Below are 20,863 nucleotides of genomic sequence, written 5' to 3'. Positions count from 1 at the left end.
CCACACGTTACTTCGACGAACTCAAAAACTTGGCTCACTCTCCAACAGTCATCGATGAGCTTCGTCTTCATGGCTCACTTCATGGCAAACCCAATTCGATTCTCTCTCTCTCTCCCTCTCTCTCTCTCTCTCTCTGACACACAACGGTATGGCTTCTTACCTGACACACTAAAAACAGTGCTCCCTCCCTGACAGACGTCGGTGGCATCGTGTCTGATACACATCGGCAGCTCACTCCCAGATATACTACATTGCCTAACTCCGTTACGATTACCTCCTGCCTGACACACACACACACACACACACAGGCTTCAGAGGCAAAAACACGTCGTTGGCTTCGTCTGTAACACACGTGGGTAGTTCACACCATGACACAATACATGACTAACTCCCTGATGCACAAGGCAGGCTTTAACACAGGCGACAACACAAAACCGCTGCTCACTTCCTAACACACAACAGTGGCAAAGAATGGCTGCTCACACTGACAGATTCTCTGGCTCTTTCTCCAGCACACGTTGGCACCTCACTCTAGGACACACTGTTCCCACTAACTCCCTGGCACACAAATGCAGCTTCCTATCTGACGGTGGAGGAACGCTATTCACTCCCTGACGGACGTCAGTGGCTTAAGATTCGACCACACGTCGTGGGCTTATGTCCCGATGTACGATAGTTTACCACGGCGGTCTGTTGTTCTCTGGCACACGACGAGAGGTTCTCTCTCTCTCTATCTCTCTCCCCTCCCTTTCAACAATGACAAACAACAACGCCCGACTCGTCCTCTAACATCAAAGCCGTTCACTTTCAAACGACCATCTCACCAGCTGACATGCGTCTGCACCTCATATCCTAGCGCATTGGCACGTCCCTTCCTGATACACGGCGGCAGACCATTCCAAGACAGACGAAGACGCATGACACATAACGAGCGAGTCATTCGCTAACACGCAACAGTCTTACTGCCACGCGCCGGGTTTAATGTCTCACTCTCCCTCTCTCCCTAGGGTGCTACGGCAACTCACTCCCCGACACAAAACTATGGCCTCCCGGCTAATAATACCCTGAGAGCATAGCGCTCCCTGAGGAACCAAATGCTTCCTATCCTGACATAAGTCAGAGGGAAGGTCCCAGTCTGCCACATACCGTCATGTCAATCATTTATGTCGGTGGTTCACGCCTCGACTCGACGAAGGTTTACCCCCCTATGAAACTTACACGTGAAGGAGTTACCACCCTCCTTGACTCGATGAAGGTTTACCCCCTAATCAAACTTACACGTGGAGTTACCACCTTCCTTGACTCAAAGAAGGTTTACCCCCAATCAAACTTACAAGTGAAGGAGTTACCACCTTCCTTGACTCGATGAAGGCTTACCCCCTAATCAAACTTACACATGAAGGAGTTACCACCTTCCTTGACTCGATGAAGGTTTACCCCCCTATCGTGTAAGTAAACATTGTCCTCTGCTTATTATTGACACTAATGTATATTAAGCAATAATAAACTTATCAATTTATAGAGACAAATAAAACCCAACTTTTAGGTACAATTCAATACCCTGTCCAGCTTGCACAGTTCCCGATGGGCGTGGACGTGGTTCAGTAGTTGATGGCTCCACTTCTCGTCTCCTGGTGGCCAGGTGTACGCCATTTCTGCCCAAATGTGTTCAATGACAATCAAGTCAACTCCTTTGCTGGCCTAGTCCAGGAGCTGTAGGGTGTCTTGTTCCTAAGGACCAGCGTTCAACAACACGAGCAGTGTGGACGAGGCTACCTGTCGTTAATACATATGACAGGCCCGGCAGGGAGAGGTAAACCCCCCTCGCCCGCAAAGACGGTAAGAAACGTTCCTCCAGCAGTTACTGCTACAGTCGTTGCAGTAAAGCGACCTCCAATGTGGAAAACGTCACCTAGGCCATGTAATGTCACTTTCCTCTAGATGCAGTAGGTAAAGTGACATGAACAGGCCTCCTCGCTCATGATGGCTCGGTCATTTGTGCCTGTGGAACACTGTATGATTTTAACGTTTATTGTACTGGTTCGGCAGGATTTATATCATTTGTGGTGTATAAACAATATATCATTAAAATTTGGGTATCCACATGAATTGCTTATTACCATAACTACGGCGTTCTAAGTCCCTGAACAGCAACAAATCATTAACTTCCTACCTGGTACAGTTCCTCCTCCATCAGTGAACCTTGCCATAAGAGTTAAATACACACATCACCTCCGTGAACACTGCTTCAGAATCTAAGTTTCGCTCGGGATGTGCGCTGTTCCCTTAGGCGTTCATTCCTCTCGGGAGTTCTGTGGTGTGTTCCTTTGTCGTGCAATATTCGCCTGCCGCTCAACGGGGAGAGGTCTTATGCCCATCACGTTCGCTGGAGAGGGTTACCTTAGCAGCTCCTGTTCTCTCTGCCAACAATAAAACACAACCATGTTCACTGGGAATGGATACAATCGGTTGTCTAAATTGAAGATTTCAATTTCAATTATCAAGTTATAAGCCTAATTTCACAACTTTTACATAATCTACGTAACATCTTTAGTATGAAAATGTGGTTACAATAATGATTATAATATTTCATTCTTATTATGGCTTAGCCATACCCAATTATAGTCACCCGAAGTATTTGGCAGCTAATAAACTCTGATGCAGGTACCTCATTCTCTATGCAGCCTTCATTATTGCTGCCGTGTCCCACTCCTTTTCACAGACACTCATAACTTAAATTAAGTTGTTAAGGTTACTGCTCTCCACCCGCATGGACAAGACATTATCAAGGAGAGTGATCATGCGACCTCTATGCACCAACCTCTCGTCACTCCGATTCACATTAGCCTACCTCAGCGCGCGATCCAGTAGACAAGCTGCCGTTCGCCGGCGAACCGAGCCTAGCCTACCTCAACGCGATCCAGTAGACGAGCTGCACCTTCCCAGCCGGCCGACCCTACCCTACCTCAGTGCGATCCAGTAGACAAGCTGCCGCTCCCTAGCCAGCCGACCCTAGCCTAGACTAGACACAAGATGCCAAATTCATGGTTTAATTTAAAGCTCGCTCCTTGATAAGCAAGATCGGCTCGCTCCCTGATAAGCAAGAACGACTCGCTCCCTGATGAGCATGAACAACTCACTCCCTGGTAAGCAGGAACGACTCACTCCCTGGTAAGCAAGAAGGACTCGCTCCCTCATAAGCAAGAACGGCTCGCTCTCTGATAAGCAAGAACGGCTCGCTCTCTGATAAGCAAGAATGGCTCGCTCTCTGATAAGCAGGAACGGCTCGCTCTCTGATAAGCAAGAAGGACTCACTCCCTGAAAAGCAAGAAGACTCACTCCCTGAAAAGCAAGAACAACTCTCTCCCTGATAAGCAAGAACGACTCGCTCCCTGATAAGCAGGAACGACTCACTCCCTGATAAGCAGGAACGACTCACTCCCTGATAAGCAGGAACGACTCACTCCCTGTTCAGCAAGGACGACTGGTTATGCAGTGAAAGGAGAAAGCTGAGAGTACATGTGAATAAGAGCAAGGTTATTAGGTTTAGTAGGGTTGAGGGAAAAGTTAATTGGGATGTAAGTTTGAATGGAGAAAAACTGGAGGAAGTGAAGTGTTTTAAATATCTGAAAGTGGATTTAGCAGCGGATGGAACCATGGAAGCGGAAGTGAGTCACACGGTGAGGGAGGGGGCGAAGGTTATGGGAGCGTTGAAAAATGTCTGGCAGGCGAGAACGTTATCTCGAAGAGCAAATATGGGTATGTTTGAAGGAATAGTGGTTCCAACAGTGTTATATGGTTGAGAGGCATGGGCTATAGATAGGGTAGTGCTAAGGAGGGTGGATGTGTTGAAAATGAGATGTTTGAGGACAATATGTGGTGTGAGGTGGTTTGATCGAGTAACTAATGTAAGGGTAAGAAAGACGTGTGGTAATAAAAAGAGTGGGGGTGAAGAAAGCAGAAGAGGGTGTGTCGAAATGGCTTGGACACATGGAGAGAATGAGTGAGGAAAGACTGACAAAGGAGATGGAAGAAACAAGGAGAAGCGGGAGACTAAACTGGAGGTGGAAGGATGGTCAAAAAGATTTTGAACGATCGGGGCCTGAACATACAGGAGGAGTGAGAGGCATGCAAGGAATAGAATGAATTGGAACGATATGGTATATCGGGGTCGACGTGCTGTCAACGGACTGAACCTGGGCATGTGAAACGTCTGGGGTAAACCATGGAAAGGTATGTGGGGCCTGGATGTGGATGGGGAGTTGTGGTTTCGGTGCATTGCACATGACAGCTAGAGACTGAGTGTGAACGAATGTGGCTTTTTTTGTCTTCTTTTCCTGGCGCTACCACATGCAGCAGTTTTCCAAATATCTGCTGATCGTCTTGAATGAAGAACGAGGTGAATGTTCAACACCAAATTTGAACATTTCTATGAATCTTTGAATGTTGCACTTCTACCTCGGTGTACAATACTGTATCTACTCAAACTACATGTCCAGATATTTCATGTAAAATGTCTATGAATGACCTAAAATTAAGACCTGAACACGAGCGTTCAATATATGTAACGCAAAGCCGCTGAAAAATTGTAGCTCCAGGTCATGTTATTTGCCTGAGTGTAAATATTAGGTAGCGGTTATTTTCCCCGGTACTTATGGGCTAGATGATATTTTGCCGACTACTTAATTTTCGGTATTGTTTGTCTCCCACTACGCCACCTCTGTGGTACAACGAGGTAAACTAGGGTAACGTTGAGGTTTGAGGTTTGGGGTCAGGAAAGGTTGACTTGCTTGACTGGTTTTAACCCAACATCTTGCTTAGACTTCAAAATGACGTTGGGTATATGTTAGTTCGCAAACCTGGTGGACCCCTTATGTAGAAGCCCTTCTAACCTAAGTTAGTTACATCGTGGCCTGATTGATCTAACCTAAGACAACAAAGCTCTAACTAGCCTATCCTAAGAACCTCAAGTTACTGATTAACCAAATTAAGTTCACCTGAGCTCTGCCTAACCTAACCTAGGAAACCTCGAGCTCTGGCAAACCTTACCTAGCAAACCCAGAGCCCTGGCTAACCTCACTAAGCAAATCCCGAACTCTGGCTAACCTAATCAAGCAAACCCCGAGCTCTGGCAAACCTCACGTAGCAATCACTGAGCTCTGGCTAACCTCACCTTGCAAACCCCGAACTCTGGCTAACCTCACCTAGCAAACCCCGAACTCTGACTAACCTCAACTTGCAAACCCCGAACTCTGGCTAACCTCACCTTGCAAACCCCGGACTCTGGCTAACCTCACCTAGCAAACCCCGAACTCTGGCTAACCTCATCTAGTAAACCCTGGGCTCTAGCTAACCTAACCTAGCAAACCCCAAGTTCTGGCTAACTTCACCTAGCAAAACTCGAACTTTGGCTAACCTCACCTAGCAAACCCCAAGTCCTGGCTAACTTCACCTAGCAAACCCCAAACTCTGGCTAACCTCACCTAGTAAACCCAGAGCCCTGGCTAACCTCCCCTACAAATCTCGAGCTCTGGCTAACCTCATCTAGCAAACCCTGAGCTCTAGCTAATCTAACTTAGCAAACCCCAAGCTCTGGCTAATTTCACTTAGCAAACCCAGAACTCTAGCTAACTTCACCGGGCAAAACCCGAGCTGTTATTGAACTCCTCAATGACTCTGCATTTTTGTTCACTTTGCGAGAAATTCATGAATAATGATATCAAATAAAGTGTATAGTCTCAGAAGCGTAAGGGATGTCTCGTGTCCTGTAACGCAACGAGACAGTATGCAGTATCTAAGTAGATTAATGTGCGTATTAATAAACAGACTGAAGAAATTCTAAAACATAAATGGCTGTTATGGTTACACATAAACAAGTCTTCCAAAAAAGAACAGATTGAAATGTTTCAAATGCATGATCACGACGCTCATAAGACTATAAACATCTTGTATGGTTGCCAGGAATACTGAAAATGATCCGGGGATCTGTTCCTGAGGTAATAGTGTAGAAAATAAGTTGAAAATTTAAGAACAAACTCAAAAAGTATATGGTGGAAGCTTCTTCCGGACAGCGCACCTGATGGGTAATGTATATAAAATGTGTTGCATCAACAAACCGCGTTAAGGTGCTTGATAAGCAAAAGTCAACATGTTTAGAGGTTATCTTGTGTACGGTTTGGCTAATATGAGGCCCGGTCAAACACCGTTCCTAACTTTCACTATTCATTGTTTTCCGTCATACGGGAACCATTCCTCGTAGAGAAGGAATTCGATTACGTAGTCCAACGTATAATATGATTGGTCAGGACTGTAACGCACAGCATTTGATCAACCATGATGCGGCAAGTTCACACTTAATTGGCGAAACCTTTAAACAAAAATCAGTTGTCTTATTCCCTAAAATGAACTAACAATTTTCTGTTCCAGTACATTCATCTGTTGAGGTTATTTTCGCTGGTTTTAGAATACGCTAAGATACGAGTAGGCTAAGCAAGCTAGGCCAGGCTTCAGGGCCTGATGGTTTCATGGGGGTCCTGAAAATGAGAAACTCTTTATTTTCCTTCAATTATTCCATGGTCCCATAATAGCCCCAAGTGGGGTAGAAGGGCTCTTGAAAATGACAGGATTCGACTTTCCATCAATCATCATGACTTTTACTGGTGCGTAGCCAAACATTAAAATACATAATACTCATACGCACGAGACTGGTCAGCAGTATATATATAAAAAAAAATAAGTTCAACATGAGGTTATTACAGATAATGTATTTTAAACATAAACACTTCACTGAATCATAACTTAGTCAAATATGAGGGGCGAGACGGTGTTCGGCGTCAAACTCCTGGAAGACACCACTGGTGAATGTGGTTCTAGTTTTCCATATGGCGACATTTTCAACAAGTCTGGCGGCTTTTTAGCGACATTTCAGGGTGGATTTAGCAACACTCAAATTTCTTTTGACAACTCAGGCCGCCGTAGCCTCTTGCCCAGGTGCGATCGCCCTTCTACTTCCCTCAGCCCGTCATGCAATGCCATCATACCAAAATGAACTTAAATTAAAAGGTTCCTACAACGGAAATGACCCACAGCCTAATGAATATCTACTTACAAAGACCTGTTTCACTCGTCATGCACCTGATCATTTAAAGTATTACCTGTATATAAATGAGTAGTCATCGGGGTGGCTGTCCAGCAGTTGACGACGCCGACACTCAAGTTTAAACTACCTTCTCTGGTCTCAGGATCCGATCCGCCATAATCTCCATCCAGTATGTATATCTCTTTGTCTTGCAGGCCAACCCAAATCACTTTCTTCTTCCCAGGACACGAACTCTATTTGGATTAAGAAATTCAATTTGTCACTTTTTGTTACCAGTAATGAGTGACAGACTGATCTGAACAATCCTTCCATTGTTTATAGGGAACACAGGGCAATTGACGGTACAGTTAGTAAATACAGAGAGAAGTCATTAGGTAATAAGAAGCGCAACTCTTCCAAGGCAATTAGTAAATACAGAGAGAAGTCATTAGGTAATAAGAAACGTAACTCTTCCAAAGCAACTTACTGCTGTTTGGTTCCTACTTCCCATTCTACTACGAATCTCCTTTGACTTTATAAACAAACCACTCGCTCACCTACGATTCTCCTTTGACTGATAAACAAACATCACTCGCTCATTCTTTACAGTTTCCTACAAATGCGCTATGGATATCGTTTCTTAGCAGCACTATGATTTAGAGCATTAAAACCCATCTACTTTGAAATTAATGTCTTAGATGTAATAGACATCAGTGAATAAGTTGCAGTCCTAAAAGTTAAAAGATCTGCTTCTTCCGTTATAAAGGGAAACTTCGCAATTATGAATAATATTGCGAAAGTTATTTGCACTATTAGTGGCACTTTGATAACAGATAATTAGAAGTAACGATTTCCTTTAATTAGATCTTGTATCAACGTATATTTTTCTACAGGCTTGGCAGCAACACAAGTAAATTTACGGATCCAGGATCGATGTGTGATGTAGTATATATGTGATGGCCAGTTGCCCATCAAACTAGGTGTAATCGGTACACATGGTCTCTGAAAGTGGTTTTCCCATTGGGAGGAAACCATTTTCCCGATAGGAATGATACATTTCAGACCAGGTCATTCACAGGCAATAAGGATACTTGCTTGAATAGTGGACAGTACGTAGTATATAACGTTAGACAATAACGTCAACACTACAACTAACGCGGTTGGTTAGCTGGGCAATAGGCCTATCAAGTGTTAGGTCATTTAAGGGCCGTCGGGTTATACATACACCAGTTGAAAAACCTTCGACAATTTCTTTAGTTGTTAAGGATAATTCTAAGGCCATATGCATTCACCATGTAGGATTTGTGTTCCGCAGCCTCGCCAACGCGTAGTCTACATTTCTGTGTCATTTGCAGAAGAAAGTTACACCTTACAGACACCAGGGGAGCTTTCATTAATTTCTTCTTTCTTTTTCTTCTTCTACATTTCATTCACCCAAGATGTCTATGACTGGGGCATGTCTTGCCCGTGAAAATGTCGGTAACTAATGGAAAATAAAGAGCGCCATCCACTGTCTGTAGCGGGGAGTCAAGCGAAGCAATTGCTCATCCCAGCAAAGCTGCTCAAAGGAGTGTGTCGGCAAGGGATCAGTCGACAGCCTTCATCCTATCCTATAAAGAATTTAATGAAGGGATTGATGCACGAGAGGTGGTGATCTTACTGAATAACATTTTTGTGTATATTTCTTTGTCTAACCTTCTCCTATATGCAAATATTTTCTATCATCAGTATCCTGTTTTAATTGTATGAATCGGTATTTTATGGAACTAAAATTGATAATTGACAACGTCTTTAGTTCAACAGAAACAGCACAACAGCGTTAATTTAGAACCTCGTGAACAGATGGAACTGCAAAATGAAAGTGTAAAGTAACTTTCTTCGCAACAATACGAGAAAGAACGATACAAAGAGCAGTTGTTTAAGCACCAAAAGTGTGTCTAGAACGAAAACAAAGAAACGAAGATATTCAATGACAGGAAGAAAGGGGGGGGGGGGGTAAATGTAGTAACAGGCGGAGTTACGCCAGGTTAGTGTGACAAAAGAAGAACAAAATGTAACCGAACAACGAGTGAAAGTAAACCAAAGTGTAGTCAGTCCTCATTCGGACTGTTGCAATACATGACCAACATTTATCAACAGTGCAGAGAGAGAAACACAAGGTTCCTACGGGGATCTCAAGTGATTCGTATTTACGGAAAGAACGGGGAAAAAAAAAAATATTCCTCACGGGTGGGTGGTCACACTGGGAAACGGCTTGTTATGGCAGTACCTGTAACAGGCTGAATACCGTCGTAGTACATGGCACATACCTGGATGACAATGAGAACAAACACCCTACATCATGTTCCCGAGTTGGTGTTGTGACCATGAAGAGGCATATAAGCTGCTACTCCTCCATGCCAAATATGCTGACACTATCCAGCGAAACAATATAATTAAAGGTCCAGACACGAACGCTGCCATCGAGCTTATTTCCCATTATATATATATTCATTATTTATTTGTTTACTTTGCTTTGTCGTTGTCTCCCGCGTTAGCGAGGTAGCGCAAGGAAACAGACGAAAGACTGGCCCAACCCACCCACATACACACATGTATATACATACACGTCCACACACGCAAATATACATACCTATACATCTCAACGTATACATATATATACACACAGACATATACATATATACACATGTACATAATTCAGACCATATATATATATATATATATATATATATATATATATATATATATATATATATTTTTTTTTTTTTTTTTTTTTTTGCATTGTTGCTATCTCCTGCGTTTGCGAGGTAGCGCAAGGAAACAGACGAAAGAAATGGCCCAACCCACCCCCATACACATGTATATACATACGTCCACACACGCAAATATACATACCTACACAGCTTTCCATGGTTTACACCACACGCTTCACATGCCCTGATTCAATCCACTGACAGCACGTCAACCCCGGTATACCACATCGATCCAATTCACTCTATTCCTTGCCCTCCTTTCACCCTCCTGCATGTTCAGGCCCCGATCACACAAAATTTCACTCCATTTTTCCACCTCCAATTTGGTCTCCCACTTCTCCTCGTTCCCTCCACCTCCGACACATATATCCTCTTGGTCAATCTTTCCTCACTCATTCTCTCCATGTGCCCAAAACATTTCAAAACACCCTCTTCTGCTCTCTCAACCACGCTCTTTTTATTTCCACACATCTCTCTTACCCTTACGTTACTTACTCGATCAAACCACCTCACACCACACATTGTCCTCAAACATCTCATTTCCAGCACATCCATCCTCCTGCGCACAACTCTATCCATAGCCCACGCCTCGCAACCATACAACATTGTTGGAACCACTATTCCTTCAAACATACCCATTTTTGCTTTCCGAGATAATGTTCTCGACTTCCACACATTCTTCAAGGCTCCCAGGATTTTCGCCCCCTCCCCCACCCTATGATCCACTTCAGCTTCCATGGTTCCATCCGCTGCCAGATCCACTCCCAGATATCTAAAACACTTTACTTCCTCCAGTTTTTCTCCATTCAAACTTACCTCCCAATTGACTTGACCGTCAACCCTATATATATATATATATATATATATATATATATATATATATATATATATATATATATATATATATATATGTATATATATATATACATATATATATATGTATATATATATATATATATATATATATATATATATATATATATATATATATATATATATATATATACATTGAAATCTCGGACCACTGACCTGGAAATTGCCAACTTACCATCGTCGTCATTTAAAGCACTGTGGTTTACGTCTTTACAACCTGTGACTCCGTAAGTGCCTTCGATGGTGGCAAGGGAGAGAGAGAGAGAGAGAGAGAGAGAGAGAGAGAGAGAGAGAGAGAGAGAGAGAGAGAGAGAGAGAGAGAGAGAGAGAGAGAGATTTACAGGAGCTTCTGCAAATGTTCTGGGGTCGAGGTAATATCTCTGGAGATAGCTGACAGTACAGTAAATACTTTAGAGAAATATGTCTTGGAATGGGGTTGGATTCATCTATTGTCAGTGAAGCCAGTAGTGTGTCCCTGATGGGACACTATCAAAACGGCGCCCAGGAAGAGTCGGGTCAGGAACAGGAAATGGAAGGTTGAAAAGAACAATCCTCTCCAAGACCTGGACAACTCTGAGGACGAGGAAGGGATTGGACCGTATGAGGAAAAGGACCGAAAAAAAAATTATCATGCAGAGTCTGTCTCTTCTAGAAAACGGAAGCCCAGAAGAGATATGCTGCGTCCACAATATCTATAGCTGTTGATACATGAGTGGCAAAGAGAAAGAAGTACTAAATGCTATGACGGCTTCGTTGAACACATCAGGACAGGAAGCGGGAGTGGTGATAAACCCAGAGGTGATCTCACACCTGACAGATATGACAGTACAGGCACAGCATGAAGCCTCAACCATACACACACACACACACACACACACAACCTGTGCCGATCCACACAACCCTTCGACGGAACACGAGGATCAAAGATAAAAGCTAGGCTTGTATAGATACTTAAACTACAGCCCACTGTATAGGGTACGGTGACATCACCACGAACCTGTGAATCCAGAACCACCTTTTAAGAGATGGAGACGTGTAAATAGTGTTGGAGTCCATTGCTTTATGGAAGGACCGTCATAGAAACGAACATATGTGTCACAGACGTGGCAGTATCGTAACAAAACACTCGAGGGCGTACTGATGGAGCAACATCCGAATATAAAGTGACTGATTGAAGATAAGGGACTTATGGAACAAATGCAAGTCTTTGGTGACAATAATGACGCTTTACCAGCTGTAAGCTGTGTGTGTGTGTGTGTGTGTGTGTGTGTGTGTGTGTGTGTGTGTGTGTATATATATATATATATATATATATATATATATATATATATATATATATATGTATATATATACATATATATATATATATATATATATATATATATATATATATATATATATATATATATTTTTTTTTTTTTTTTGTCGCTGTCTCCCGCGTTTGCGAGGTAGCGCAAGGAAACAGACGAAAGAAATGGCCCAACCCCCCCCCCCCCCATACACATGTACATACACACGTCCACACACGCAAATATACATACCTACACAGCTTTCCATGGTTTACCCCAGACGCTTCACATGCCTTGATTCAATCCACTGACAGCACGTCAAACCCTGTATACCACATCGCTCCAATTCACTCTATTCCTTGCCCTCCTTTCACCCTCCTGCATGTTCAGGCCCCGATCACACAAAATCTTTTTCACTCCATCTTTCCACCTCCAATTTGGTCTCCCTCTTCTCCTCGTTCCCTCCACCTCCGACACATATATCCTCTTGGTCAATCTTTCCTCACTCATTCTCTCCATGTGCCCATCAGGTGTTTGCTTTGAAGAATGTATGTGAGAAATACTTAGAAAAGCAAATGGATTTGTATGTAGCATTTATGGATCTGGAGAAGGCATATGATAGAGTTGATAGAGATGCTCTGTGGAAGGTATTAAGAATATATGGTGTGGGAGGCAAGTTGTTAGAAGCAGTGAAAAGTTTTTTTCGAGGATGTAAGGCATGTGTACGTGTAGGAAGAGAGGAAAGTGATTGGTTCTCAGTGAATGTAGGTTTGCGGCAGGGGTGTGTGATGTCTCCATGGTTGTTTAATTTGTTTATGGATGGGGTTGTTAGGGAGGTAAATGCAAGAGTCCTGGAAAGAGGGGCAAGTATGAAGTCTGTTGGGGATGAGAGAGCTTGGGAAGTGAGTCAGTTGTTGTTCGCTGATGATACAGCGCTGGTGGCTGATTCATGTGAGAAACTGCAGAAGCTGGTGACTGAGTTTGGTAAAGTGTGTGGAAGAAGAAAGTTAAGAGTAAATGTGAATAAGAGCAAGGTTATTAGGTACAGTAGGGTTGAGGGTCAAGTCAATTGGGAGGTGAGTTTGAATGGAGAAAAACTGGAGGAAGTGAAGTGTTTTAGATATCTGGGAGTGGATCTGTCAGCGGATGGAACCATGGAAGCGGAAGTGGATCATAGGGTGGGGGAGGGGGCGAAAATTTTGGGAGCCTTGAAAAATGTGTGGAAGTCGAGAACATTATCTCGGAAAGCAAAAATGGGTATGTTTGAAGGAATAGTGGTTCCAACAATGTTGTATAGTTGCGAGGCGTGGGCTATGGATAGAGTTGTGCGCAGGAGGATGGATGTGCTGGAAATGAGATGTTTGAGGACAATGTGTGGTGTGAGGTGGTTTGATCGAGTAAGTAACGTAAGGGTAAGAGAGATGTGTGGAAATAAAAAGAGCGTGGTTGAGAAAGCAGAAGAGGGTGTTTTGAAATATATATATATATATATATATATATGTATATATATATATATATATATATATCATACTTTGCCTTCCCCCACATTGGGAGTTAGTGTCAGGAACGGATAAAAAACGAACGGCATCAATTGTTCACATCCACTCTCTAGCTGTGAAATGCACCAAAATCAAAGCGCCCTATCCACATCCAAATTCACAGATCCTTCCATGGTTTCATCATCGGTTCATATGTCTTGGTTCAGACTACTGACAGTGCATCGCCCCTGTATCCCACACTGCTTCATATTCAGGCCCCAATCACTCGAAGCATCTTTCACTCCATTCTTCCATATTGTCCTCGATCTCCACCTTCTACTTACTTCCTCGAATTCTGACACGTATACATTCTTAGTCGGCCTGTCCTCACTCATCCTCTCTATATGTCAAGATAATACCAGAAAACTCTATTTGAGCTCTTTCAAGTATACTCTCGTTATGACAACACTTTCCTCCAACACTATCATTTCTTAATCAACCCCCACACCCCCTCACACAACATGATGTCCTCAAGCATTTGATTTCCAACACATCCATCCTCTAACGTACTTTTTCATCCGTGGTCCACGTCTCGCCTTCATGCAACACCGTTAGGATTACTAAACCAACATAAACAACCATCTTTACCCTCTTTCCATACACTCCTCAATGCACGCAGGATCTTATCCTTTTTACCCACCCTATGGCTTACTTCGCCTCCTATGGATAGGTCCACTGTCAAATCTACTCGTAGGTGTCTAAAATCACTACTTTCTCAAAGTTCTCTCCATTCAAACTCACACTCCTACCGTCATCCTCTCTCCTCTGATAAACTTTATAGCCTTACTTTTATGTACATTACATCCCAACTTTCTCCGCTCATACATTCTCCCGGACTCAGACACCAGATTCAGCAAATTCTCATTTTAATGGCCACCAGAGTTGTATCATCAGTAAACAGTAACTGATGCACCTCCCAGGTCCCCCATCCCAACAAACTCCAGACCCACAACTCTCTCCAAGACCCTCCGATTTACCACCCTCGACACCGCATCCGTAAATAGATTAAACAGTCATGGTGACATCACATATCGTTGCTGTAAACCCCCCTCTCCCTAGCACCACTCACCCCCCCCCCACTTCCTATTCGAGCATGCGCCTTTCTTTCTCGATTATAACTCCTCACTTTAAGCTTTCCTCCAACACCATATATTCGTAACACCTTCCACAAAGCATCTTTATTATCCCTAATTATGTTTCTTTAAATCCATAAATGCCACATACAAATCTTCTCTTCATTTAAGAATTTCTCATACAGATTCTTCAAGTAAGCACCTGATCCACATATCCTCTGCCAATCCAGAAGCTACATTGTTCCTCCCCATTCTGATTCTTTTTGGATGCCATCATCCACCTAATCACTCCTCTTCCATTCAACCTATCAGGTACACTCAACAAACCGATACCTCTGTAATTCGATCATTCATTCTAATGCCCCTTAACTTTATACATTGACTTTATACAAGCATTACGCCAATCCCCAGGCACCTTGCAATGAGCCATGGATGCACAGAAAATCCTGACTAACCAATCAACAACTATGGTGCCTCTTTTCTAGAAAAAAAAATCAATTGCAATTCTATCCTATCCAGCCGCTCTGTCCTACTTCATCATATGTAAGGTTTTCACCATCTCTTCTCATTTCATCAAACCTCTATAGTCATGTCTCTCTCGCTATGGATACCTTCAAATCCCAGATACATATAAGAAGGTTTGGGTAATTCTAATTTGTGTGTGGCTGGAAGACAAAAAGGAGATCAGTGATATGCTTAGATAAGATTGCTGTAACACTATCTCCGGAACACAACAACTGATCACGATTCAATGTAGTAAATCAGATAGGCTACGCCTCCTGCAGTTGGTCTTTGTCTCCCCCCCCCCCCCTCCAACTTCTGCAACAGCACTATGCGATCCCAACAACGCCTCCTCCCACCTGCAACATCATGGTACCTAAGCAACGACCACTCCTCCTACAGCAGCTCCTCGGGACCTCTGCAAATGTCTCATTCCTCCTGCAACAGCAGCACGGTAATTTAGCAACTCCACCCTCCTGCAGAGGCACTACGAGAGACTGCTGCACGTTCTGCTCCTGCACCAGCAGGAGCTTCGCACCTTTGCCCATGCTAAAATAACCTAATCTTTTATTCTCTAAGTTCTTACATTCCTTAAACGCCACACTTGACTTTAAGTCTCCATCACCTACTGAACGAATGCGACAGAGCTCCATATCATATTAACTCCCTTTGAAGTGCATCGTGGTACAAAATCCTTTACATAATATTCGTCAAACTACACACCATCCTGCACTCTGATAAACGTAAACAATGATTGCTGTTCTAACATGGCCCACGCCAGGCGTGACATTATCACTTGTGAGAGGAAAGCGACCTTTATGATGGTCTGAAGTCATAACGGAGATAACGCAGGCAGAGAGAGGTGATACCGTTCCCTGCGACAACTCTGGAATGCTAGCCTTCCCAGACAGTCCATAAACTCTAGGAAAATATTGTGAGCGAAGGGAGGAAGGAAGACAGGTATTTACGGGGGAAATTCACTTACTTGCTATAAGTCCTAATGTACAATCAAAGAGGTTACTTATCGTGTACATGCAGAAAAGAACGCAAGGCAAATGATACATTACAGTTATAAACATCTTCGTTTACGTATATGCCTGGGAGACTCCCTCCACTGAGACTCGGACAGTGTGAACTGCGTGGTAGATGTGGCAAGCATTATTTTTTTCGGCCCTGCGTCACAGTGAAGTTCAAGAATGCATTCTGGGAAGCGTCTACAACAGACGTGCATCAAAATGCTACCCGTATCCAACCAAGAAAGATGACGGAATACAGAGCTCTTACTCATTTCATTTGAACATTAATATAGTTTGAGTTGCACTTAAATATCAATAGCGTATTATATGTCGCGTGATCGAGTATGCGAATTTGTGCCTTGGAAGACCAGATTACTTGAGACGCTTTTACCTACGAGTTTCAGAAATATTCGTGTTGTTCTCGCAACTCACTTATATTACACTATGTTTGAAGTATTTGTTTCAAGAACTTCAGTTTTTGGTTTTATGCGTTTGTACTTGGTATGACAAGTATAGAATATCTTATGGTAATTAATTAGATTAACATCAAAGTCTCAATCAACTTTGTTACCCACATCTTCCTACCTGTTCATCGCTTTAATGAGTCCTTCAACAAGTTCCGCTGATGGGCACATGTGTGATCGGTATGATAATGCCACCAGCCTAGTCATTACCGAACGCGTCATATGTCATTTGCAGTGCTAGTTCATTCTAAACTTTGGTAATTAGGTTAGTTTCATCAGCTGGCGGACATTGATTTAATGAGCATTTAAAGATGTCTCACCGAACAGACTAGGACATGATAATTCTTTGGAATTTCATGATTGAGTAGGATGGTTTAACTATTGATTGACACATGATTGTTTTGTTATCTAGGACACCTAAGGAAGAAGTGAATACTGAAAATTGCTTATAATTCATGAGTATTAACTAGAATAAATTTTCTTTTTAAATAATCTTCCCAGTTAGAATAATTCAATCCTTATTCCTTTATCTTCTAAGAGTTTTGGAAATGTGGACGTGTTTCTCAACCTATTGGATAGCATGGTAGCCTGTATTCGTTATTCTTCAGACTACTGCAAGTTTATGGTGTTAAATTCTTAGTGTGTGAGGATTACCTGAGGTGGCCTGCATTTGGCAATCATCGGCAGTCCTTCAATACATCGGCAATCCTTCACTAAAATATCATTCAGGCAGCAAATTATTTGTAAAGCTCAAAAACTCTTTGGAGGTTGGGATTTAGAAAACGGAGATTTCGGGGAACTCAAGTGTTTCACCATCCGTCGAGAAAACCTGTTTGGTTAGTGGGTACATTTAACTGTCTTGATCGATTGGGACTCACCTTATCCCCTTGGACAGTTTGAACCAAGGCCTGAGAGATATATCTTAGGGCCCCAGTACTAATTTTCATAACAGACGTCTTTTCCCCTCCTTATCTAAATTCTCAATATTATCTGCCTGTCAGGACAAATGACTTAAATTAGTAGTCCTTCTCTGAAGACTCTGGGGTCTGAATTTCATATCATATCTGCTATACTACCAAGGCTAACATAAAAAAAAATCAGACCACCTGAAAGCAAGATGGTGTTTCCCTCGGTTTAAATACTTCTGTAATATTCTGATAAAAGTTTTGAGTGAACAATGAGGATTTTCTCTCGCAAAGCTTAATCAGAGTGGCTTGGTGGGTTGGAGGATTAAAAATCCAAATGGAGGTGTCGCAATTGCATGTCCTTGATGAAGAAAGATTGCGAGGTTGGCACTGCTTGCTAAACATTACCCAAGCTGGCAACGGGTAAGCGTCACGTCTACACGTATTGTACACACGTGACTCTGACTTCACCAAAAATGTAACAAACTTTATTTAGAAAGTCTCATGTGAATTCGCCTCTTTTTTTGTGTTTGTTAGACTTAATGCTACCTTCTTCTTCATTACGGAAACGGTGTTTCTGATGGTATCATATATGTGAGAAAAACAATTGCGCGAGATCAAACCTTCGTATGTTGTCACCTTAGAGAACCTCCCTCAGCTCACAAACCTTGGTTTGCATCCATAAATATTTAGCATACGGTTAAATATTTATGGACCATTTAGTAATCAAGAGTATAATCAATAACCGATTGCGTCAGTCGCGTTAGACATGCGAAATGGGAAGAATTCGGACTGAATCGGGGTAATCAACCCGATTCAATTAGTCCACACATATATAAAAGAATTATAAAAGGATAAGATTTTATCGGGATGACCCTCCACATATGTTGGTCAAAGGCAAAAAGTTTAAGCAAACATTTTTCTGTAATATTAGTGTTCAGTCTTCGGAAGCCGAGTCCTTTTACAACCTTTTCTTTTCCCTGTTTTCTATATATATTTTGTTTTTTCCGACGTAAATTAATTTGTTTTTTCCTGTTTACTATGTATACTAATTTATTGTAACCTCGTACGTTTGATAGTAAATGAAATGTTTAAATTTACGATTAGTAAATGCTTGTAGCCTCGTCAATATAAATTAAATGTTTAAAGTTACGTTTAGTGAATGGCTGCATCGTTAAAAAAAATATAAAAGAGAATGCCATATACTACGAAATAATTAAGTACATTCTACAAAATTCTAACAGGAAAGTACACATTAATGAATAACATCTGTTAAGAGATACTTTGCATCGCACTGTGTCTGTTACGGTACATGAAGTTATGATACAGTCTCAATAAAAGCTTTCACACTTACTGAATGATAAAAGGTGTCATGTATTGAGAAATAACGATCACATATTCTAAGAAATCTGCACAGGATTGCATACACTAATTAATAATATCTCTGTATGGTACACAATGACTAAAACAGAAAATGAAAAGTGCTTCCAGTTCTTTCCCAGTGAACGCTTCTAGCCTCAACGGATAACTGGGTGTCAGAAATGAAATAACGATGATACATATTAATGGAAGCTTCTCACATAATGTTATACATTTATAAATGATAACAGATTGAGCATCATACCAAAGAAAGTGCCAAGACTTACATTACTCATCAGAATATCGCTGTTGCATCGTTGTACAGTTAGATACCATCATCGAGAAACGAAAAACGGAGAATCAAGTGAACGAAAGTTTTACTTTTATGACTTCGATGGTATGCATTTAAGACATATATAAATATACAACAATTTAAAAAAGAGAGTTAGATATTACGGATACATACGTAGAGTTAAACAATTATTTCCACAAAAAGATTCCTTCATGCTCATTGTTGATATCCCAATCATATGATCAGGAGAAATGGCTGCTGAAATCAAGCCTATCCGGAGCTCTCATCCTACCAAGTTAACCAGCACTGACAAGCCTGTGCTGGTGTCGAAAATAGATGGCAGTGGAGATGATGTGAACTCTGCTATCCTGCTAAAAGACGGAATCGGTGTAATCTCCATTAGTGATGACAAGTGAGTTGTCTCATCTCGCACATTTTTGTATTGAAAGTATGAGATCGCACAATATTGTCTGGTAAGGAGCTCTAGAATAATATTGATTTATTTACTTGATTACATCTCTTTTTATAGATAGATATGATAATTGATAGATGAGATGCACGACAAGTCAGGACACATAGATTGGCTTTAGGTGTTCTGAGCTTGTTGAAATTCACATATATGTATATTTATATTGATGCCACGGGAATGATTTGTGCCAAATCCACATCCCAAAGTTAAGTGTTGATGTACCGTGTATTTCCTTGTGGCTGACATTCAGTAATTTCACGAATGTACAATATGATTAAAAGTTGGTGAAAGTTAAGTTTGATACTTTGTTAGTGAGGTCAGTTAGGTTATTTCAATCATGTGTCGAACTTTTATGGTAAAATTTTACAAGATGGATGTGCTAACCTTGTTTATTGTAACCTTGCCCCATTTTGAGAATGTCTTTTACCTGCATCCTTTGTTTCCTTCCAATTAGCAAATACTCTGTCCAGTAAAGGAGCTTACCCCTTATTGCAGTCAGCTGGATAATTTACTTAATCAGGATCTGATGAAGGCTCTCTGGCAGCGTGGAAACATCTACCCATCCATCCCTTTGGTCTAGAAAGTCTAAGAGGTTCATGATATGCCTTAAAACCCCTGATGATGGGGAATATCTTGACATGGATTAGGAATTCACTTTATTGGCTCGACCTAAGCTTTATGCTCAAGCACAATGTGAGGTGGGTGGTGATTACCCCAACCTTCCTCAGAAACTTCACTGGAGAAATTACAGAAAAGGGGGTCTTTGGCACTTGTATCCCACTCCTCATTTGATAGTACCTTAGTTTAGATGAAGTGGCTGTACCTTGTATGGCGAGAGGGATCTTCTTTAAGGAGAAACAGAATTTAGTATACTTCTGAAGCATCATTAAAGGTATTTATTTTCATTTTTTTGTCTTGCCTTATTATCTGAAGAATTTTTACTGAACCCTCCTCCTTCATGCTGTCGTGCTTGCAGGAGAGATTGCAGAGAAGATTGATATTGGTTCTTATAGTTGAAAAACTTTTTCTCCCTGAGGCAGTGTCCCATGAGCAAATTTTACTGGCTCTCTTACCCTGCCCTGCCTTCCTTTTTATTTAAAAGAGCTTCTCACACCAGCTGTGGCCACTTTTGAATTGGTGCCTACAGTCTGCAAATTTTTTTGAGCTGTCCAGTGGGCAGGACAGAATAAGGCAATGGTATTATGTTTGGGGTGGTCTCTTATTGTTTGATGGCGGGCTTGAAATGAATTCGC

General features: G+C 41.9%; 1 protein-coding gene and 1 long non-coding RNA gene across 7 annotated transcripts in view; one reads left to right on the top strand and one right to left on the bottom strand.

Moving 5' to 3' along the window:
• Positions 1-1,275: 1,275 nt before the first annotated feature.
• Positions 1,276-19,184, bottom strand: LOC139760137 (uncharacterized). Its single transcript, XR_011715259.1, has 4 exons — positions 19,137-19,184; positions 7,155-7,332; positions 2,174-2,420; positions 1,276-2,002 (listed from the first exon to the last, which is right to left on the bottom strand). It is a non-coding gene; the product is annotated as an uncharacterized lncRNA (long non-coding RNA).
• Positions 19,185-19,366: 182 nt separating this feature from the next.
• The window catches only part of Wdfy2 (WD repeat and FYVE domain containing 2), a 79,825-nt gene continuing 78,328 nt past the window's right edge, over positions 19,367-20,863 (top strand). For all 6 annotated transcript variants that reach the window (XR_011715255.1, XR_011715254.1, XR_011715256.1 and 3 more), the window contains exon 1: positions 19,367-19,553. Coding sequence is in view for 1 of the 6 variants with exons in the window: in XM_071683024.1 (XP_071539125.1) it covers positions 19,393-19,553 (161 nt within the window). In the remaining 5 variants the exon portion in view is untranslated. The remainder of the gene's footprint in view (positions 19,554-20,863) is intronic.

Source organism: Panulirus ornatus, chromosome 35 (assembly GCF_036320965.1).
Source record: "Panulirus ornatus isolate Po-2019 chromosome 35, ASM3632096v1, whole genome shotgun sequence".
Taxonomy (NCBI): Eukaryota; Metazoa; Arthropoda; class Malacostraca; order Decapoda; family Palinuridae; genus Panulirus; species Panulirus ornatus.
Note: the sequence above shows the minus strand (reverse complement) of the source record. Positions and strands in the feature narration are given on the sequence as shown.